Source organism: Lethenteron reissneri, chromosome 23 (genome assembly GCF_015708825.2).
Source record: "Lethenteron reissneri isolate LAM-NWPU_2019-01 chromosome 23, ASM1570882v1, whole genome shotgun sequence".
Classification (NCBI taxonomy): Eukaryota; Metazoa; Chordata; class Hyperoartia; order Petromyzontiformes; family Petromyzontidae; genus Lethenteron; species Lethenteron reissneri.
Genome location: NC_083801.1, coordinates 5437276 through 5461258, shown reverse-complemented (window position 1 = coordinate 5461258; position 23983 = coordinate 5437276). Strand labels below are relative to the sequence as shown.

The window sequence follows — 23983 nt, the reverse complement described above, 5'->3', positions numbered from 1 at the left end:
GTGACATTAGTTTGCTCCTAATGTTCTAGAGCCCCACTTTGCATTTTTCTTTGTGAAGTTCTTCAATAATTTAGGTCATTTCGATTAGTTGTGATAATGAATGTCATGCATACCTGAAATGGTTAATATTGTATCAATTTATATTATGATTTATTCTCAGACGTGGTTACAACGAGGCATGAATGTCTCCATGAAAACATTTATGAATGTGAAAGTGTCTGGAATATATTTATACCAAAAAAAATCCCTATTGGTTCATTATGATTAAATAAGATATAGTTTTAATAGTTAAATAAATCCCCTTGTCTATTTTCCAAGTCACTTGTTTCATTGTGGAAGCTATTTACATCGACTTTAGCGTTGGGTATCGTCCACAGGGATGCTGAGCCCCAACACAGAACAAACAAAAAGTCAAATTTTTAGTTTTGTCTTTGGGGCGTTTTACACAAGGCAGAGGTCGCAACCGGGTACCCGATACCCGTACCCTACTCGATACCCGGCTACCCGTACTCGGCCGGGTACGGGTACCCGTTTGCGACCCTGGTGCGGCCGGGTATGGGTAGGCCGTGAGTCACTGGTGAGTAACCGTGTGTCACTCATTTCCCAACGTCTTGTCTCTTCTCACAATTCAAGTTCCTAGAATCAACCCACCCGCGCCTGCAACATGGCTTCATCCCAGAGGTCGCAATCAGGTACCCGATACCCGTACCCTACCCGTACCCGGCCAGGTACGGGTAGGGTACGGGTACGGCTGGGTACGGGTACACGTTTGCGACCCTGGTGCGGTCGGGTACGGGTAAGGAATCAAAACCCGTTTGCGACCTCTGACACAAGGGGATGTCAATGTGTTTAGAAGACCCGGGTTTGTCGAAACCCGTCATGCTAAAACCAGGCTGCTTCGATTTGTTTTTGATCTTTGTGTGTAAACCTGCTTGGGGTTAAGTCGACTCGCATTAACTTGTATACAATAAACGGGCTGTTGTGAGGAATTGTTCAAAACTTGTAGACTTGGACAGAGTCATCATCTCACTGGTTTGTTATCTTCCTCGCCGGGTATGCAGGAGGTCGGGGGTTCGATCCCGACGCTGACGACTGAACATTTGGAGTTTGCATGTCTCTCTTGTCGTGGTCGCGTGGATTTTTTTCTCCACGTCCTCCGGTGTTTCCCTCCACATTTAGAAACACGTGTTGAGACTATTTCGATTATTTTGCTGCTATAAATGTCCGAATGATAAGCCACTTTGTTGAGCTATCATTTGTGGCCAGGTGAGCTTTGCTTGGTAGGATGGGGATGTCAAGGCGCTCTTCCCCCTCCAACCCAACTTAAATATACGCTGCCAAGCTTGGTGGTGTTCATTCAGACACTGTCTTTCCGACAGACCTGGTCTTCACCTGAGGACGGCTGCTTGCGTTGTGGCCGAAACGTCGTGAGAATTGTATTTTATTATGTTTTATTTGTATTATTTTATTATTTACATTCTACGTGACTTTACCGAAAGAACCAAGAAGAAGAGGATGGGGATGGTTTACTATTTGTTTGTGTTTGGGTGATTTGTTTACCTTTCTTGTACTTGGCACTCCTGTCCTGTTTTGTGTTGTTTGTTGTTGTAACGTTCTTACCCACCCCTACTAGACATCTGTGAGCTTTATAGCTCATCCGATTCCTCCAGGATAAATACATATTTTTGGCAAGTATTTTCAGCCAAACAAGTGTGGGCTCGCTCGGTAACGAGCAGGCTCACCGGCAAACTCCTCGACATCACGGTAATAGCATAATTCATGGAATAGAGATCATTTAGCAGGTTGTGGTGGGTTTTATGCAGCGTGTTTCATTCTGCATTTCTGGACAGTTGCTGCATATTTCACGTTGTTACAGCCGCCCATAACACTAATAAGCAAACACGCTTATGAAAACCAATGTATCTTGTATATTGCTCGCTGATTATTATTGAAAATAATAAATTCAGTATTTCCATAACAAGAATCGCTCTCAAGAGCCTGACAATTAGGAACGTAATCAAACACAAATAAACGTATAATGTGTGGTGGATAATGTAGACAGCAAATGCAATGACTGTTCATTTAGACAATTCATTGTTCAAGGCAATTAAATATTTAGACAGGGAAATGCCTTTACCTGTCCAAATGTTCACAAATCATCAAGATTAATGTCCTTGCATCCAATTGGATTTATTTAAAAAATATTTTACTTAAGACCTATTTTGTAATATGAATGAAGCTGGTGTTTTTTATATATACTGAAGCAAAATACCTTATTTATACTCATCATTTGTATGTATATATCCAAAACAGATGGGGATGTTTCAAATGGTAATTGAAACTTTAATTATTCTTTAACTTACGTTCAAGGTTTTGGTAAAAGAAATACATATACAGTGAATAAGCCTGAACCCTGGTACAGGACTTGTGTTCAATTTTATTTTCCCTCCACCTGCAAATGTTGCTTCTAAAGAAATTAGTTTTCAGTATAGATTTAACAGTGCATAATTCGTGACTGACTTTGGATGCGAGCACTCATGGGCGGAGTTGAGGGGGGGGAGGCAATGCCCCCCAAACTGGGCACCTTTATTAATTTATTTTCAGTAGTTTACGGTTAACATAAAAAATACATGAATTACTTATAAGCACCCGCGATTCCTAATGCGACGGACAAAGCGAACCCCTGCCCGACCCAAATATAGAAGTCAAACTCCGCCTATGCGAGCACTGAATCTCAGCAACGCTGCCTTGCTGCTTGAAGACGGTCAGTGCGGTCTCCTCGAGCCGCATAGTCACGCGATAAAAGGTGAACATTTTCAGCGCGTATATTCCGGGAGACAAAGTTTCCTACCGAGAAGTACGCAAAAAAAAATAGAAAGAAGCGAGTTTTTGTTTCAAACGTTGAAGCAACGGCAGTTTGTTCTTGACAATTCATTAAAATCAACCCGCAGGGTCCATTGGAAATCCAAGCCAGATACAATGGCGCAGTAACCACAGCTTGATGCAATTGTGCGCCTCTTAAGATTTCGCGGCAGCCCTGAAGCCAAAACATTTACAATCAATAGATCCAAGATTTGTAATGCACACGCCATATTTAGAAGGAAAAAAAAGCTGAGATGGAAGCGCGGATGGGGTTGAGAATATTAAACTAAATCAAGTTATCTTCTTGGTTCTTTTGGTAAAGTCACGTAGAAGAGAAACAATAAAATAATAAAAATATAAACCAATAAAATTATCACGACGTTTCGATTGAAACGCAAGCAATCATCATCAGGTGTGAAAACCACAGCAAGAAAATTTGAAAAAAGTGGCGCTTTTTTCTTCACGTTAAGAAAAAACTGCCACTTTTTTCAAATTTTAACGTTAAGAAAAAAACAGTCACTTTTTTTCAAATTTTCTTGCTGTGGATTTCACACCTGATGACGATTGCTTGTGTTGCAATCGAAACGTCGTGAGATTTTTCTTGTTTTATATTTTTATTATTTTATTGTTTCCCTTCTACGTGACTTTACCGAAAGAACCAAGAATATGAATCCCTGCAGTCACGAAAGCTTTAAATCAAAATTCAAATCAAGTTAATGAGAACAGAAACTAATTATTTTAAGGTCCGCTCTTAAAAGCGCCGATCATCAAGACTGAGCAGACGTCAGGTGGAAAAAAAAACTGTTCCAGACCACCGGGGCTGCAGATGAAAAATAATAATAAGTTTCTCAATCCCTGTTAGATTTGCCAATCCATAAATAGACTGAGATGATAGGTACAATAAAATAAATTAAGCTTAAGAAAAGTTATCCAAATGTATAAACATTAAATTATGAAGCTGTAATACATCACCTTTTAAATACCACACCATGTGTTACCGAGATGCATATTATATATGAGTTTCACTGCACGAGTCAAATATGGCTACGACATCGATGGCAGAAAAGGTAAAAACATAGATAGGAGAAAAAAAAATCCAATATGAGAAACTTTAAACGAAGTTAAGAAACAAATAAAGCCATTTTTGGTGGAGCAATATCTTCAAGCTTATAAGTTGTCCATAAGAGCTTCCAGTGTTGACATTTCACACCTTTCACAACAAATTGTGAAATGTACAGTATAGAAAAGGTATTGCACCTGCGTATTTTATGCAATGCTTGTATCCCGTGTTATTTAAAAAAAAACTATTTCAATGTTCACATTTGTTGTTTAGCAAGCAGTAACACTTTAACATTGTCATGCATATTACAACCGTTACCATGCATTCACGTTCTTTTGTTGTTGTTGTTGTTTTAAATTCACCTGCAGGGAATGATTAAATAATCTAATAGAGAAGCCTGCAAAGTTGGGCTAAAGATGTTACACGAGTGACGAAAACGTGATGTACCAAAAACGTGACAAATTCGCTGAACAACAAGAAATCGTTGTTGGAGGGACAATGCAACACATACCTATGTCTTGGGACATTATTTTGCTGTGGACTGGGATAAAATAATAATATTAATGACAACATGAAGATAGGGGTATGAGAGAGCAGCTTGGAGCACATTCAAAAAATGTAATTTGAGACTGAAAAGCAACATTGCTATGTGCCTAAAGAGGGATGGTTTCAATAAGTGCATATTACCTGCTTTGAAATATGAATTGAAAACATGGGCACCGACAAAGAAATACAGAACAAGCGCTGAAAAAGTATACAAAGCAGCGCTCATGGAGAACATGAATGCTGGGAATTACTTCTTTAAGAGGGGAATGCGGTTACGGAACGAATAGAAAAAAATTTGACCTCATTGGCTATTAAGGGCGGTATTGTGCACAGGCAGGACACACACACACATAGCTGTAATTGATAATAGTGGTTTTTCTCCTTTTTCTGGCAACAAAACTGAAACCTTTTTACAAGGAATCATGTGTGCATTAACCACAATACTTGTGGTCAAAATGCAACAAAAAACGCGCTTTGATAATATATGCATTGTCCTTGAAACTGATTGGTCCACACCAAAGACGGCTTTCTTTTTAGCCTCGTCCTCTGGTCTTGCACCAATTGAGACGAGGCTCAAAAGAAAGCCGTCCTCTGGTGTGGACCAATCAGTTTCAAGGACAATGCATATCTTATCAAAGCGCGTTTTTTGTTGCATTTTGGCCACAAGTATTGTGGTTAATGCACACATGATTCCTTGTAAAAAGGTTTCAGTTTTGTTGCTAGAAAAAAGGGGAAAACCCCTATTATATTTTGGTACTGGCAAAGGAGGTCTAATGATAGAGCTGTAATTGCTTTATTTATTTTCTTACAAATTAAAACCTTTCGCCTGGAGATGGAGCATCTTCGTTTGCAAGCGTGTCCAGGGTGTCGAGTGATACGTACGTAGCAAAGACGTAATGACACAGAAACATGTTTTAAACTCACGGGAATAAAAAAAACAACGAGCTAATGTTTCTCATGATTGCTTGCCACGATGTGTGTGCAGTGCAATGAATGCACCACGCCTCCGTGAGATTCTCTAATCGTGCCCGGAAGACAGCAGCTACATTTATAGTTTCTACCCAATTCATATCTATACGGAGGAGACTACGTGAAGACGAAGACTCTCCGCGATGAGTAACCATGATGCATCGACATCAGAGGCAAACATCACACGTTGACTCCCGTCAATCACGTGCATGGCACACGAATTATTCAACAACAAATACCGCTTCAAATCAAAGCGCAGTGTCCTCGCATCGCTGAGGAGTTACAGGATTACAATTTCACGAAAAATGCACAATTATGCACTTGGGACAACGTCGTGAACGGCTGTAAGCAACAGAATTTCCGTCATTGATTGATACACACCGCGACATCACGTCCTTGGCAGTTCCCACTTGAAGTGTATGAAGCAGCGGCAATATGGCCAATGGGGATGGCCAAGAGAAGCAGCCCGTGGAGTGGGGGATTGGGGCGTGAGTCTGATGGCTTCGCTGGGCAACGTCGGCTTTTCTTTCCTCTCTTCTCCAGCGTAATCTTCCAACAACATCCCGCTGCTTGTGTTAACAAGACTCATGAAGACACATCCCCGGGTCGTAATCTCCGTTTTGAAACATAAATCACGCAATATATGCGTACTGTGTGTGTGTGTGTATATTTTGCTCTCGGTGAAGGAGCATAAATCATCACGTGAACTCCGGTCATCGAACAAATGCGGTGGTCACCGCATTGCGCGCTGTCAGATGCGCTTCTGCGGCCGTCTGGAACGCTCTTCCTTCAGATATTAGGAAGCCACTGGAGCTATGCACTTTTAAATCACCTAGATTGAAAACTAATTTATTTTGAACTGCTTTTTGTGGTTAGTTTGTTGTCCTTCCCCAGCACCTATGAATGAATAGTATCGTTGACTATGTACGGTGCGAAAGAAGTTCAACATACATACACTCCGGTATTACTTACTAAAGTGTGTATTGCATTAAATAATGTTTTGTTAGCATTTAAATGTTATATGATACATTCGTGTAGACAAATCAAATAAAGTTAAATATGATATATTTCCCGCGGGACACATGATAAGTTTTTCTTGAGGCTCATGGTTCTTTCACAATGTTAAGCATCTCACGGGCATGCTATGGATTCTCACAGTGTTTGTTGTTATTGTTTACCTGTTGTGAATAACTCACTCGGCCCCTATTTGCCGCAGTGCACCAGCGGCTGTTGCCGAAAAAGTGTTGTCTTTACTCACAACCTTTCTATGAGACAAAAGCAGGAAAACTAAACAAAAAAACGAAACTATTTTTTATTTTACCAGGTAAGGGCTCACTGAGCTACGTAGCTCTTTTACAGAAGCGGCCTGGCCACAAATTATAGCTCAACGAAGTGGCTTATCGCGTGGAAATTCACAGCAGCCAAATACTCTGAACGCACGTTGATTCTAAATGTGGAGGGGAAAACCGGAGGACCCGGAGAAAAATCCACGCGACCACGGGGAAAAGAGACATGCAAACTTCAAATATACATGCGTCAGGGTCTGGATCGAACCCACGACTTCCTGTATACCGGGCGAGGTAGTTAACATACCAACTACCCGAGGTTATTGTGTGGGGTTCTCTAAGTGGTGTGCATTCACCTATTGCTGCTGAGCAAACTCATTTAGTAACCTCACCCCCCTTTTCTCAAAAAGTGGACTCCCCCTTACCTGTCTGACAGTTTGTGCCACAAAATCTTGGAATTTTATCTCAGTTTCTTGGGGGTCTTTTGTCTCAGGTTCCTGCGTTTTTTTCTCCAAGTGTTTTTCTTTCAGGAGGGGTCTCATTGATTTGACCCCTTTGAGATTGACATGTGTAATGCTGTATCAGAATTGGGGTGACATCATGTGTAGGACATTTGCTGCTGCAAGGTTAACTAACGTCTGACACCATGTGTGTGTTTTTTAATCTACAGTAATACCCCAGTTTTTACTTCCGGGATGCGTTCCTGAAAGGCGCGACGACGAATATCGTAACGGCGTAAATCGAAGCGATTTGCGGGGCAGTACGTGGAGGGGAAGGTTGAGAGGCGACGGATAACGAGACAGGACGGACGATGCTGTCAGCGACGTAAGTGTGGGGATTGGGGCAACGCAAATCAGGTAGCGGTGGTAATAATAAAATGACGACGTATTTGCGAAACGACTTAAAAGGGGAGACGTAAATCGGGGTATTGCTGTATTTATATTTTGGGGCCTCAATATTTCAGAGGTCTGTGTCCAATGTTTAGCTCTCAACATTAAAGATTTTAAATCAAAGGCATCACAGCGTAAGAAATGCACGAACATCCAAGGGAAACTTTGTTACAGCATTACCGTTACTGTTTACAGGCTCCTTATATAACAAGCGGCATCGTGAGCATTTGTAAACCAACGTTTAATTGAAAGCAATTGGAACACGATGAAATCGCACAATTATATCTATGTGAACCTATAAGCAAGTGTGTGTGCATGCGCTAATGAGCAGGTTTGCATTATTGTATGACAATTATACAAAACCATAGGCGAGTGCGTGTGTGTCTGTGCAATGGTGGTGTCGTGGTTAACGCACTGCGACATGAACCCGGTGATCCGAATTCGACTCCCGCTCACAGCCAACATCAGTGGCGAATATCTAAAGCGGTCCTGGGCCTCCTCTAGGTCGACTTGGCCTTAAACGAGTATTTGCTGCAGTGCATAAACATCAGCACTGGAGAGGCAGGTGGACGGGCGTGGTGTTGGTCACCCAGCGCCTTGTGTGCCGTGGTGATGTTCACGGGTGCTGCTCGTTACCAGCACTTGCTCCAGCAGTCTGCTAAAGGCTATGCGGGGGAGTCTGTCTCTTTTGTGGATGTCTGTGCATGTGCGAATGTGCAGAGTAGTCGTGAATACTAGGCACGGTGCAGAAGAAGTTCAATATAAATACATACATGCACATTCTTGTAAATCAGTATGTGAACCTTATTCTGGGCATGCTTTCTGTTGGCATGGATTAGCACATTCCTGCGAAGGGAGCTGGTAGGAACGTTGAGTTGCTCGGTCAATGGCCAGGGTCAACGGCGGCGTGGTGTATTCCGCAAATATGCCCGACTGTGAGGGCGGGCACAAGCCGGCGTGAGTAGGTTAAACGTTGAGTTTTATAAGGGCACCACGGGGTGACCAGCCCCTCCCCACCCAGCCCCACTCCTCCCACCCCCCCCACCCAGCCCCACCCTCCCCACCCAGCCCCTCCCACGCTCCCCACGCAGCCCCTCCCCACCCCTCCCCACCCAGCCCCACCCTCCCTATCCAGCCCCTCCCCACCCTCCCCTCCCCACCCAGCCGCTCCCTCCCCACCCATCCCCTCCCTGCACGACGGAACGACACAATAATCCCCTGTGGGCTGGTGTAACCAGGAGGTTCCTACCAGTAAAATGAGCATCTGTGAAGACAAAGGTTGCCTGGTGTGATGCAGGCAATACCAATCTCTCAGAGGAAGCACTCTCCTTGATTTATGAAGTTGAATGACGGTATTTCATTGTGTTTCTATGTGTGTACATGTGTGTGTTCGAGTGTGTGTGTTTGTGTCCAGGTTGACTCAGCCTCAAATGAGTACCTGGTGAGGAGTGTAAACATCGCCACTGGGGAGACAAAAGCGGCCGGGCGTGGTGCTGGCCACCCACTCCCTCGTGTGCCACAGTTCCAGCCTTCACAGGTGCTCGCTAACAGCACTTGCCCCAACAGTCTGTTACAGCTATACGGGGAGATCTTTGTCTTTGTTTTGTTTGCGGCAATGCTAATGAACAAACAATCATTTAGGCGGCTCGTGTTGGCAGCTGCGGACCCCCACGTGCGCTCAACATGCACTCTGTTCTGCTATAACGGCAGTTCGTGCTCCTGAAGAACACCGAGTTATGGAAACATCGCGTTATAAGCAATAATTTATAATGTAGGCTAAAGCGCAGTCCGCGATAACACGGCAGATGCATATGCAGGCTGAATAAAGACTGAAACGCTTGGGTAGCATCTACAAGCATCCAGCAGCATCCCGCCTTGTAGTAATGATGCGTCGCCCAGACAGCCGTACAACCGCTTATTCCTGCTCACGGTGACGTGATTCTGTTCCCTCAGTCACGTTGTATCCAATTCACATCGGCGTTATAAAAAAAAATAGTTCTCTAATAAATTCATCCCGTTTCTATCCAATTCTCGTTATGAAAACCACACGCATTATGGGAGAACGGACTGCGCATGTAGCCGTTGATGCAATGCACGCACGCACAGGTGTACGCGCGCATTGACTCGCGTCACCGCCACTTAGTGGCGAATGACGGTCGCGGTTGTTGTGGTTGTTGTTGACTGGCGTGCGACTCACGGCGTGGAAGTTGCTGTAAAATCCCAGGGACGCAAGCGGGAAGTTGAAGAAGGGCTTCATCGCGAGGCCGGAGCGCAGCATTGGCGCGTGAGCCCGCACCACCGCGGGCATCCCGCCTGGCTGGTACGCCCCGGCTAGGGCAGGAGTGGGGCAGATGAACACAATGCAATTGTAAGCGACTGTCGTTGTTCAAGCTTCATGATGCTGTACTGCACATTACCCTGGCAAAGAGGCGTCTCCTGAGTTGCCAAGAGTAGCACAGCAAGCGGAATGAATTCCGTCAGCAGGGGGATTGAGGGTTACCATCCCCAAACCACCCAACGCCCCTTCGCATGCGTTGGCTTTGTCACGGTCAGAGGTCGCAACCGGGTACCCGATACCCATACCCTGCCCGATATCCGGCTACCCGTACCCGGCCGGGTACGGGTACGGGTAGGCCGTGAGTCACTGGTGAGTAACTGTTTGTCACTCTTCTTTGGTTCTTTCGGTTAAGTCACGTCTAAAAAAAAATATTTTATTTTTAGACGTGACTTAACCGAAAGAACCAAAGAATAATTCCTGCAGTCACGAAAGCTCCAAATTAAGATTGTTTGTCACTCATTTCCCAACGTCTTGTCTCTTCTCACAATTCAAGTTCCTAGAATCAACCCACCCGCGCCTGCAACATGGCCTCATCCCAGAGGTCGCAATCAGGTACCCGATACCCGTACCCTACCCGTACCTGGCCGGGTACGGTTAGGGTACGTTTACTGCCGGGTACGGGTACCCGCTTGCGAGCCTGGTGCGGCCGGGCACGGGTATGGGTAAGGAATCAAAACCCGTTTGCGACATCTGGTCAGGGTACTCCGGTTTCCTCCCATGTGAATAAACGCTGAATAATGGATTTGGACAAACATCCAAATATAGGACCGCGTAGCTCGGGCAATTGTTGAAAGCAATTCTGCCTGCTTTTCTACTTGTCTTTGGTTTGCTGCACCTCTGAAATAATTATCTATCTGAGAGAATGAAAACTGCACGTTAGAAATTATAAACTATTATTTATCTTTTTGTCAGAAATACACGTTGACTTGATGATCATATTCCCATTATCTATCTGGGTATACATATATATACACCATAGTTGCAAATACAATTTTATATTAGTGTTATCCAAATGTTTTTTCTTTTTACAATGTCAATATTATGGATGGCATTAAAACCGCTAACACACTACTTTTCATGACCGTGTTTCTCTCTCTCTCTCCGGGCAGGCAAGGCTATAGCCCACACACCATTTGGCCAGCCGGGCAGACTGCCCAGAACTCCGTTGGCAGCTGAGAATGGGAGGCAGTAAAATGAATGTTGGGGACGTGTGAGCGCTGCAAGCGTCGGTGTGCGTGTCTGTGCGCGCACGCGGGCCCATGCAATTCACCGTGGGCACGTGCCGGCACATACATATTTTTACCGTGCACTTGGTCCGTGCCCTCATTAACGTGTAACTGCATTCATACGTTCCTACCTGCATCGCTATAAGATCGTGTGTTAATGCATACATTTATGTATGCACATTTGCTTGCATGCATGTGTATTAAATGCACGCATGTACATATGCTTGTGTATATAATTGCGTGTTGCATTCATTGCTGTGTATTTTAGCATTCAGAAATAATTATTCCGTATGTGCCTGGATGCAAGGTTTTTTTTTTTTATTACTTGTGTGTGTAGTGGTTACCACGCTGCGCTATGAACCTAGTAACCCGAATTCGATTCCCATTCACAGCCACCATCAGTGACTGTTATCTGAACCGGTCCTGGGCCTCCCCTAGGTCGACTCGGCCTCAACATGAGCACCTGCTGTAGTGTGTAAATATCGACACTGGGGAGACAAAGGTGACCGGGTGTGGTGCTGGCCACCCACCCCCTCATGTGCTGTGCTGGCTTTCATAGGTGCTCACTAACAGCACTTGCCCCAACATTCTGTTAAGACTAAACGGGGGAGGGGGGGGGGTCTTTGTCTTTTGTATCCTGTATATGTGTTTTTGAGTTTGTGTCAATGTGTCAGCACCTATACTCATGGTTTTGGTGTTCATGTAATGCCCAAGAACAACATGCTCTTACAGCATAATTCTAGTATATGGCTGAAATCGTGTATGCCACCTGTGTTTTTGCATCTACGAATTACATGCGCAGAACTCTGCATCTCGATGTGTTGCTGTTCTGTTTGAGACGTTGGGGCTGGCACCACACTTAAAACATTGTTCCTTAGAGAAAATTAATATTTAACAAAAGAAATCCAGTAGTTAAAAAACATTTGTTATGAAAACACAAGTAGCAAATTCCAATAGAATCGATCAAATAAATCGAAGAGAATTGATTTGGGACACTTCTTGTCAAGCCCCAGATGCGATGGATATTTTGCCATCTAATTTGCCGATTCAAGCCACTCACCCATTTACAAATACAGGCAATCGTCGACTTACAAACACCCGCGCCTATAGGCTCCCCCACTTACGAACAGTTCAACTTACGAACGTGTCTCAAGAACTAATCGTCTTCGTAAGTCGAGGACTGCCCGTACGGGATTGGCCTCGTGGAGAGAACGGTCGATCGTCCCTTGGCGAATTACAATGTGGTGTTTCAAAGATATTTGCACAAGGACAATGATGATGTAAATGACTTCTTCTCTCCTAAGTACTGAGCCTGTGACGTTCAAATATTAATTCCGACGGTCGCGGAGAATATATTGATCATGATAGCGATTATAGGCATTGGCTGATGATGATCAGGGTGATGCACCTTGATAGACGCAGGACAACGATGATTACAGTGTAGACATTGGCTGGCTGGTGGTGGTAACAAAGATGGATGACTCCACTCGTTATAAAAAATTGCACCAGAAATGGACACCGTTTCCCGTCTTTCGAAACTGGGAATCGATCCAGAAAACGGTTGCCGTGTGTCGTTTGACAACCCTAGTTTGATGCAGTGTTTTGATTTGTGCTAAACGTACCCTGCAGCGTTGGCGAACGGCTCCTACTTATAACATCTGGCATAATATAGCAACATTGGTTTAGAAAGCCTGACTCCGGTGATGAGACCCAGAAGGTTGAAGCCAGTCCAAAATGTGCCTGCCGAAAACAAATGTTCTGATGAATCATTGATCTTAGCGGCAACTCGGGATTAAAGAGAAGCTGGCTTTTGTTCACTTGTGTATTGCTGACAGTGCTTCACGACCAGCGCATCTTCAGTTTTGATGCAGGGGTTAACTCGGGCTGTCATCCCTCCGTCGAATTCCAATGGTAGTATTAAAAAGAGAAAAACTGGCTCACGCCATGGAACTTCCCGAGTTCGATCTATCCAACTCGAAACAGCTGCAGGACAGGGCAACGGAAGATGCGGTCACCTCCATCATCGATGGAAAATGAGAAACATTCGGCAATGTGACTGCTGCGGTTAACCAGAGCCAGACCATGGGTCACGTGATCCCACACTCTGACCCCTGTGCTGCCGGTTTGTTGTCCTTCCCCCGCATCTCCGATTAGCACAGTGGGACAGAAATTCAACATACATACACACATACATGATCCAGCACTGCCATGCCCTCGCTGCCGATTCAATATCATCGTCAACTATCAAGGCTCTACAAAGGCTAGCGCATGGCCCTATAACCTCAATATACACATTCTTCTTTGCAAATTGCACCTTACCATACAAAATAATAACCATGGAAATGAAGAATGTGTTCCACCACTGGCTCAATGCCAGCAATGAAACCGAATGCTGCAAAATGTCTCTCTTGAGTACAGAGAGATGCTTCGACTATAAGTTTTGTAAATACTGTAGGCCGCTTTCAGAGTTATTGCCATACCACTCGAAAAAAAAGGCAGGTCAATGCAACTGAGTTTCGTGCTGAATTATTCCCGAGAAAGGAAGGGGAGGGGAGGTGGGAGATGCAATAAACCTGAACAGCACCTCAGTGATCCTGCAACTTTCGCCTCACGGGATGTGTGAAGCGTGAAACGCATTTACTCAATCGCCACTGACCCTCTATATTCACAACATTCATTTCTGACTTGTGACCAGTCATCGCCGTCATCATCATATGTTGCGACGCTCGTGCACATTGCATACGCTATATTGTATACGTGCACACTACAAAAAAAACATGAATTTGATCTCAACGGCATTTTATATTTTTCTACAATCTACAAAGATGTGTAAAGAATTCAGCTTTCGTCACGAAGAAACTCACAACAGAAAATGTACTGTGTATGTTACAATTACCAACGGGGATGTTCAATTTGCAACTATAAAACAAATGTGGAGATGCTATGTAAGCCATACGTGTGCCTCAAATTGGATTGTTGTGTCTAAATGTAAATTAGATCTTAGAACTATAGTAGTAGCTCCATTGCAGGTCAATACCAAGTAGCACTCTGCACTGCTGCTGCTGTCATGCATGCCACATTAGCTGCGCTTTATTTGTTCCAAACTTAATTTAGAGTCGAGCAAAGTTTGGAACTTGCCCTGTATCCGTCTCGGCGAGACCACGACTGCTGTGTTATGACAGGAAAGTGTGTCCCTACCCTGTAACTCCCATGCATGGAATATTCATTGAATGAGGACTGGGTTCGCAAGCAGCCAAATGAGCACGTCCAGTGTCTTTTTAATTAAAAGACATAAACAAGCAAGATGCTATTAGCATCTTGGCCAAGTGATTCCCGCTTTTGGGTCACATCCAAATGGCGTTGAGCTGTTCCCAGGCAATTTCTCAGCCCCAATGGCGGGCAGTGAGTGCTTCAATGCAGCAAACGTTCCATGGAGCTGAGTACGTGTTAATATGATAAGTAAACAGCATGCAAGATGTACCGTGACACACGCATTACTCGCACTACACTTTAATAACCATTCACGGCAATGAAAGAGTTTAAGTGCGCCCATCCACGAATGAGCGATGAGCATTACTCGATTCCATTGGAGGTTCCGAGATATGTTGGTGGACATTTCACAGGCCTACAGAGGGTGTTGTGGTCAGCACTGTGGACTTCCAATCCAGAGGTCACCGGTTCTAGTCAATATCCCAGAGCGGCAGTTAAAATAATGTGGCACCTTCCTGGAATCTTTCCGCCGCTGTCCACCCAGCGTAATGAACAGGTACAACATCACAGTCTCGACTTAAAGCTTTCGTGACTGCAGGAATTCATATTCTTGGGTCTTTTGGTAAAGTCACGTAGATAGGTTAAAAGAAAATAAAATAAAAACTACGACGTTTCGATCGCAACACAAGCAATAGTCATCAGGAGAAAAAAGAGCGGAAAAACTGCTGAGGCAGGCTGATTTAAAACCTCCAATCTTTTAAAACAGCCTGCTTCATCAGCTTTTCCGCTTCATTTCGAGTGTGCAACATAATGAACTGCATGTAAACCAAAGTAGTCTCAATTTAGATCAGTGGTTCTTAACATTAACTGCAGCCTTGCACCCCTTGGGTTCTCAATCGTAAAAACACGAATGTTAATAAACACAGAGGGTTTGATGAAACAAAGTAGTTGTACTTACGTGCCTATGCTTAATTTGTGTTACGATGATTTACCTTTCGATTTAAAGCTTTCGTGACTGCAGGGATTCATCTTCTTGGTTCTTTCGGTAAAGTCACGTAGAAGGGAAATAATAAAATAAATAAAATAAAACATCATAAAATTATTCTCACGACGTTTCGGCCACAACGCAAGCAGCCGTCCTCAGACAGCGTCTAAATGACGCTGTCTTTCCGACAGACCTGTTCTTCACCTGAGGACGGCTGCTTGCGTTGTGGCCGAAACGTCGTGAGAATTGTATTTTATAATGTTTTATTTTTATTATTTTATTATTTCCCTTCTACGTGACTTTACCGAAAGAACCAAGAAGATGATTTACCTTCTAAAAAAAAATCTGCCCCATGTCTCACACCCCCAGAAAGGGCATCTCGCAACCCCAGGGAGGTGGTGCACCCCAGGTTAAGAAGAAGAACCACTCACTTAGATTACAAGGGACAATTTCAAGATAAAATATCCTGCAAAGTAAAATAATCACTATCCATGTAAAAAGCAGTCAAAAAAATATAACCATAAACTATGTACTTACAAAATCTAAAATCTCCATGGCAGTAGGCAGTGAATAGTGCTAAAAGATTATTATTACATTGGAGAGTTACGTGTTAGCACATATTGCCTATGGGAGCGTTCAATTACAAGCACCGTCTGTACCGTGGTTTGTTTGTCACTGGTATTCAAAGAGGTTTGGTTAAACGCACAACGTAAGCAGATCCTTTATTATGATCTGCATCTGACATTTACTCACAGCACTTATTTCAAGTGAAAGTAAATGTCAGTCATATTTCCATAACTGTAGTGCTTCTAATTGTAAAATATATTAAACATAGGTATTGCGAAATTACTGCAACTAAATCAGCTGCAAAGGTTATTGCTTATTAAAATTACGTTTTATTTAAACCCACAAGCAATGGATTTGACCTTTTTAGCTACTGTATCATGGATCTTAAAAGAAATGTGAGTTATGCATCGCAAACAAATATTTTACGATATTCGCCTTGTACAACGTAGTAACTAAAATTGCTCCGATTAAATCTACATTGCATGCATAATACCGTATCGCATCGACTCATTATATCCATTCGGGACCTGACTTCAATAGCAAGACATCATCATCATGGCCAAAGGCATCGATGCCACCACACCTCGCCAATGTCGTTATATCCTCTGCCAGACCCGGCAGATCCGTTCTATCCGGCAGATCCGTCCTACCAGATCGTTCTATCCTCTGCCAGATCCGGCAGCTGCTGCACAGAAGACAGTTGACCTCCTCCAAGATCGGCCCGAACAGTCTCCCACAATCTGGTCTGAGGTCTTCCCCATGGTCACCAGACTCATGGCGATCATTCTAATGCCCGTATTGGCGATCGGACTTCCTCCATCCTACACAGACGTCCAACCCGGCGCAATGTTGTTTGTCTCATCCCATCTTCAATACTGACCTGCCGTGTTTTTGCCTGGACTTCTTCATTGCTGTATCATGTCTTGCTATGAAGTTCCCAGCATCCATCTCAGACACCTGTGCTCAAATGCCAACAACTTATTTTTGGCATACGTAGGGTCAAGCACTTTGATCCGTATAGTCATCTTCTCGTTCAGAGTGCTTTCCATAGTCCATCAAAGAACCTGCACTGCTAAAGCAATGCGCCTTTTTCCCCCCTCCTCACAATCCCTGATGGACATTGCTGCCTCAGGACTAAATATTCTTAGGTTTTTTCGGTAAAGTCACGTAGGTAAATAATCAAAATTAATAAAAGTAAAATAAAATAAAAATCACGACGTTTCGGAGGCAACACAAGCTTCCGTCTTCAGGTGGAACCGTCACTGCACGATAGCTGTAATCAAGTAAATGAGAGATTCCAAGGGATACTTGATTACAGCAAGCGTGCTATGACGGTTCCACCTGAAGACGGAAGCTTGTGTTGCCTCCGAAACGTCGTGATTTTTATTTTACTTTTATTAATTTTGATTTTTTACCTACGTGACTTTACCGAAAAAACCTAAGAATATGAATACTTGCAGTCACGAAAGCTTCAAAAAAAACATAGACACGGCTAAGGAAGTTAATCAAAAGCTGCGTGACAAGCACAATAGGGAAGAGCAGAGTAGGATGCAGGCTAAGTTGAAGGGGTCCACGTCTACTTATTCGTAGAAGCAAGCAGAGCAGATGGAACATGCTTAGAAGAACCCAGGTGATACCACCTAAACGTGACTTCCCCAAGAGAGAGGGGAGGGAGCCAGTTTTGAGGGTGCGTGGGGAGCAGGGGGTGAGGTGGCCAGGCGTAGGTGCTGGCCACCCACCTCCTCGTGTGCTGTGCCGGGCTTTATAGGTGTTCGCTAACAGCACTTGCCCCAACAGTCTGTTACAGGCTATACGGGGGATCTTTGTCTTTGAGGTGTGACCGAGCTTCAGATAACACCGACACTTGGTAACTTGGAATGAGGAGGAACTGCGTGGACTGGACATTGAAGTGGTGTACACTCATTGTCAACATGACCAACAATGTGCTCTCAAGGTCCTGCTCTGAAACAAATGGGTGGTTCTTCAGCCACATGAATGCATGATGGTGTGGCAAGAATCTGCTCACATCCAATGCTATGTCATGGCACTGCTGTATTAAAAAAAAAAACACCTCTTTAACCCTCACTCACACACACCCTAAAATATATAATAAATGATCGACAAAATCCAACGTTCATTCAATACTTGGAAAAACGAATTCATCACAGAAGCCAGGGCCTCACAAGAAAGAAAAAAATATCTCAATACTGCGTACATTTCAACAACCCAGAAATCTACTCACAAAACAAATTGGAACTGCCAAATTATTGCATTTCAGAATGGTAATCGAGAACTCAAATAAGACCCAAGAAAAATGGCCTACAATTAATTCCAGAAGACATCTCACAAAGCTCACTCTCTCTCTCTCAAAGAATGATGAAGACATTGCAAGTAAAAATAATAATTTTCTACGCATTTAATGTTTTATTATGCGTCTGCAGCAGATGCTTTAGAAAAATAAAGTAAATTTTCTTTCTAGATTTGAAGCTTTCGTGACTACAGGGATTCATACTCTTAGTTCTTTTGGTAAAGTCACGTAGGTAAAAAATGAAATCAAAATTAATAAAAATAAAATAAAATATTGTTTTTGTTTTTTATTTTTATTAATTTAAAATTTCTTTGTCTTCTTTTCATGACACAATGAAACGTTAAAGTGGATGTCTACCGTCTTCTACTTCAAGTCTTTAATCCACCAGGAACTTTAAAATCTCTTCTCATTAAATGCTCGCTCAGCTGTTCCTGTTGGCATGCCATTGTTATTGTAATTAGCTCTGCTTTCTCTAAATATCCTTGTGAGCTATTTGCCATGAGCTTCAATCTCATTGCATTCCCTTGTGAATCCTAGACATTCGCCAGAAAAAAATGCAGCAATTAGCTTTGAATTGTTGATTACTCGAAAACACATGTATAAACGAATTATAATTACAAAGTAAAATTATTTCAGGATGGTAATTGATCATTCGTATAATCACATCTCCAAAGCTCCCTCCCGTCCACCCCATCCCTCCCATTGAGCCTCGCTGTACATGATGAAGGGGCATGGTGGGTAAAACAAATACCTTCATGCATGCTTTGAATACACACTATTGTATTTACAGTGAATTATTTTGGAAACAGTAGCTTATCACGTAAGTTACATTTCTACACAGTCAAGATCAATCAAACTACAAACGCTTGACTGTTTCCTTTCTACTCGGAATCTTTCAGCAACGAGGTTTGAAAAAGACCTTGCATTGTTATTTTCACAACTCAGCTAGTTATAATGGCATGCTACTATTATTTTTGACCTCCCTCACTTTCCGTGCAAGACAGATTTTTTTTTATTTTCTCCACCTCTTCCAAGCGAGCAGTTGTGTGTCCTCTAATTTAAACCTGTGATGGCAACTTATTGGCCCAGAGCTGCTGGTCTTTGTGTTGGCTAAAAGGAGATGGCTAACAGCTACAGCATCTCCCCTGCCGAATACCAAGAGTCCTTGGCAGAGACGAGACACAGGCGTGCAGTATTACTGGGTCTTCTTTGCACGAATAACACAGTACTGTACTGTAATAATACACAGTGTATATTGGAGAAGTCATTTGAAATATCTGCCACACCACCACACAGGATAATGTTTGTGTTCCTCTTTGTGTATTACCTTATAGTTTCATAATACACGAGAGAGGTTTAATAATAATACAGGGTATAGGGGCCGTCCATAAATGACGTCACGCACCTGGGGGGAGGGGTCAGACATTTGTGACGATGTGTGACGAGGTGGGGGGGGGGGTTTGAGAAATGTGACGTCACATCAAAATGCGCAACTTTAAATAAATATAGACAACACGTTCTACTTAATTAAATTGACTTTTTAATACATGTTTTCTCCTACAACATCAGAGTGCAGCGCCACATTAAATACGCACTACAATGACAATAGTTTAAAGCGATTTGAAGCATGTTTTATTTTGGGGGGGGGACAGAGCTTTGTGACGTCAAATTTGAGGGGGTCTGACTTTTTGTGACGCCGTGTGACGAAGGGGGGGGGGGGGGGCGGGTCAAAAATCGTCCAAAATCGCGTGACGTCATTTATGGACGGCCCCATAGAGAGCTACACATCAATCAGGCTGGGTGGCGCTGTGGCACCGACCACGACTCGTAATTAATTGGAAGATTGTAAAATAAAATACCAGCCGGCAATTGCCTCAGCCAATCATTCCGGATTATTGAAATGTGTATCACTGTTCTGAGAAGTCTACAATAATCCTGTGGCTCGACAAGACTGAGCCGTATTTGGAACGTTTGCCCTACGATGTAGGGCTGCCAATATCCATTCTCATTTGAGCATGGATATTTGTTTTGGCGCACAATGTAAATCAGTGACGGTGTACATGCCGATCCATTTGTAGATGTGCAACGGATTTCCAATGACTCAATTTCTTTCCTCTCAACAGGTGATTTCGTGCCGTGAAAATGACGGCTCATTAACTTACAGGAAAAAAATTGTAAAAAAAATAAAATTCAATGCGTTTTGTGCCGATATTTCTCCCTGTGATGTTAGGGGGGTAACTATGCATGTATCAGCCTGTATGTAATCTTAACTTTAGAACGTGTCTCTGTGGGTGCAACATACCCGCTGAGCTGCACGGCCTCCGGTTGCTGGATGAATACATTACAAAGTGCTTGCACACAAATGAACCGCAAAATCTTGCTGATCTCGTCAAGGAGCATAAACCATCATCACGCGAGCTCCGGTCATCCTCGCAGCGGCTTTTGGCTAGCCATCGAACAAAGGCGTTCACTGCATCGCGCCCTGTCATATGCGCTTCTGCGGCCGTCTGGAACGCTCTTCCTTCCTAGGAAGCCACCGGAGCAATGCACTTGTAAGTAATCTAGCTTGAAAACTCATTTCATTAGAACTACTTTTTGCATTTAGTTTGCTGTCTTTCCCCCCGGCACCTCCGATTAGCACGGTTGGCTACATGAGGTGCAAACGAAGTTCAACGTACAATACGTCCAAAACTCATCCGAAATGTGTTGTCTCACGCGCCGCACGGCGTGAGCCTTGTGACACGGAGCGCTCACCACGAGGACACGTCCTGGCCTGGGTGACCAGCGTGCCAACATCACACATGAGCTGTCACCAGGATATTTCATTACAAAGGACTCAAGCGTTATATTGCACAGGATGCTTGTCCTAACTCACGTTGAGCTGCCTGGCAACAATTTTAGACGGGCAATGTTATTGCACCGCGGCTTCATTATAGTTCACAGGATTACAGGGTCCAGAGCAAATTATTATTAGTGCAGTGATATTTTCTTTATGCCGTATTGTCTACACTACAGGAGAAAGCAAACGCATTAGCCGGGATCAACGGCGTAGGACGTTTTTTTTCATTTCTGACGGTATTCTATCATCACCATTGTTACCTCATTATATTTTTTTATCCTTTCATTTTTGTTGTTTCTAAAAATTGTTCCATCGTATCTGTGCAGTCTGTTTACTCGATTAGCCTTAATGTAACATTAGCTTGTCCATGTATAACCTAAATCTTGACTTAAAGCTTTCGCGACTGCAGGAATTCATATTCTTTGGGTCTTTCGGTAAAGTCGCGTAGATCGGTTCTAAGAAAATAACAAAAAATAACTAAAAACTACGACGTTTCGATCACAGAACAAGCGATCGTCATCTTTCCCCCTATTTCTTCCTCCGGATGACGATCGCTGCTGCTGTGATTGAAACGTCGTAGTTTTTCGTTGTTATTTTTTGTTATTTTCTTTGAACCTATCTACATGTATAGCTTGTTTTTGTCAATCCGCTGCTGCGACTGGATGACGGGCCTCATCATGCCATGTGAGCCCTGAGGGATATTTGGAGATACTTCAGACAAAAGGGCCGTCCATAAATGACGTCACGCTATTTGGGACGATTTTTGACCCCCCCCCCCCTCGTCACACTGCGTCACAAAAAGTCAGCCCCCCCCCCCCTCAAATATGACGTCACATCGCTTTAAACTATTGGCATTGTCGTGCGTTTTTAATCTGGCGCTGCACTCTGATGTAGGAGAAAATATTTATAAAAGAAAGTATATTTAATTAAGTAGAACGTGCATTTTGATGCGACGTCACAAATGTCTGACCCCCCCCCCCAGGTGCGTGACGTCATTTATGGACGGCCCCAAAGGCGGCGGCCGGGCATGGTGCTGGCCACCCACCCCCCTCGTGTGCCACAGTGCTGGCCTTCATAGGTGCTCGCTAACAGCACTTTCCCCGACAGTCTGTTAAGGCTACACGGGGGGGGGGGGGTCTTTGTCTTGGTGACAGAATGGCAGTGCAACAGTTAGTTTTCCTGCTCTGCCCTCTACTGCCAAAAATGCCAATCGCGCCTGCCCTGTGCCCACGGTGGTCAGCCACGCAAGCACCATTCAGGCTCAAACCCGCTGAGCTTCCTAGGTCTGACTATATTGGGTACATTATGGGTGATTTGGTCACGCGCATTAGATTACTGCATGTAAATAATGTACAAACATCATACATAATTGATTCCACACGCAGAATTCAATGCATATATCATGAGCGTCAAAATCTATATTAACATATCAATGGGTGCATACAAAAAACAATGCGTATGAGCTAAAAAAAACGATCGTGCAATATTAATGTGGAAGGCTAAAATACCAATGATAATGGTCGTGAAATATACGCAGACGTTAAATGGAATACAATGCATCGCATATTTATGCTCAACAATAACAATGCACATGGGAGAAGGTCAATTAGCTGTCCTGGTAAAGAAAAACTCCATATTTCAGTCTTGTGTATATAGTACACACCTTGTGTGGCGGCTCGCAGATGACAGGACAGCAAATAGACTACTGACGAATTGCCCGATGATGCTGGATGCAATCGCCAGCAAAACGTCGTACTCAAAAATTGTAAATGTTGTGGTTTCACGCTTCAACACAATGGTGGGCTAAAGCAGTGATCTACTTGTCTTTTGTCAACGTGACACTTTTTTGCTGATTGGCCGTGTCGGGTGGTGGAGGGTTACAACACATTTATAAATAACGCGATCTAAATAAAAAACGTTGATTATTAATAATATTGGTCGCCAAAGCCTACGTGTTAATCAGACTACTGACCTGTCTGTACAGTTTTGGAGTGTTGCATTGATGTTTCCCCCCACTACCAAAAAAAATACTCGACAAAGAATTGCCAAAACATCCTGGGCACCTTCCAAACAAAGGAGTTTTGACACTCGCGTTTCCCTCGATCATTGCATTATAACGAATTTGAGCTGCACGTAAATAAGTCTGCCGACAAAGTGGAGAAATTGAGGCAGAAGCGATAACAGGTCGTTCATTCACTACTGCAGACAAGGCCGGATTAAGGTTCTTGTCGGCCCCTAGGCACTTCTGTTTCGTAGGCCTTCAGTGATAACTGCTGCTCGTGCTGCCCCATGTTACTACTGCCGCCTCCACTCCGCTTGATTCATGCCTTCTTCGTCCAGCTGCTGGACAGATGTCGTTACTGATACATTCATTATTCAGTCCGGGCCTTAATTCAACGGGGAGTGCGCCGTGTGCCGCAGATAAGCAGATTTAATTTCAAACACTCTGCCTACCCTTGCAAAAAAAATACATTTCTTCAAGAAGATATCTTGCTTACATTTTTGTATCATACATCCAAAAAAACACGGTCACATTTTTTCCCCGAGGCACTTTACTTCTCGTAGGCGCTATAGGATAATGCGGCCCCATGTGCAGTAGCTTATTGCAGCACACTTCACCGCTGAACTGGAATATAAATGTGGCCCACAAATCCATCACTGTCCAACTGTTTGAGGCCACGAGGCAGGACAGGTCACCTGCGTGCTTTGAGGCAGAGCTCTCTAATTATACTCGGGGAAACACCCTGCTGAGTGGAGCCGATCGGTAAGGTCTGGGGGGGAAGGCAGGCAGACAGGCAGACAGACACGTGAGACGACACGACGATTGGGATGATGGGCAGCGGCAGGGCACGTGGTGGTGGTGGTGGGGAGATGTGGGAATGCGGTGAGGCGGCTGT

General features: G+C 43.8%; 1 protein-coding gene across 1 annotated transcript in view; it reads right to left on the bottom strand.

Annotated features, from left to right (window-relative positions):
- Window positions 1-23983, bottom strand: part of LOC133345874 (zinc finger protein 385D-like) — a 78422-nt gene that overhangs the window by 48456 nt on the left and 5983 nt on the right. The window contains exon 2 of the mRNA XM_061556938.1: window positions 9811-9944. Within this exon, the coding sequence (XP_061412922.1) occupies window positions 9811-9944 (134 nt within the window). The remainder of the gene's footprint in view (window positions 1-9810; window positions 9945-23983) is intronic.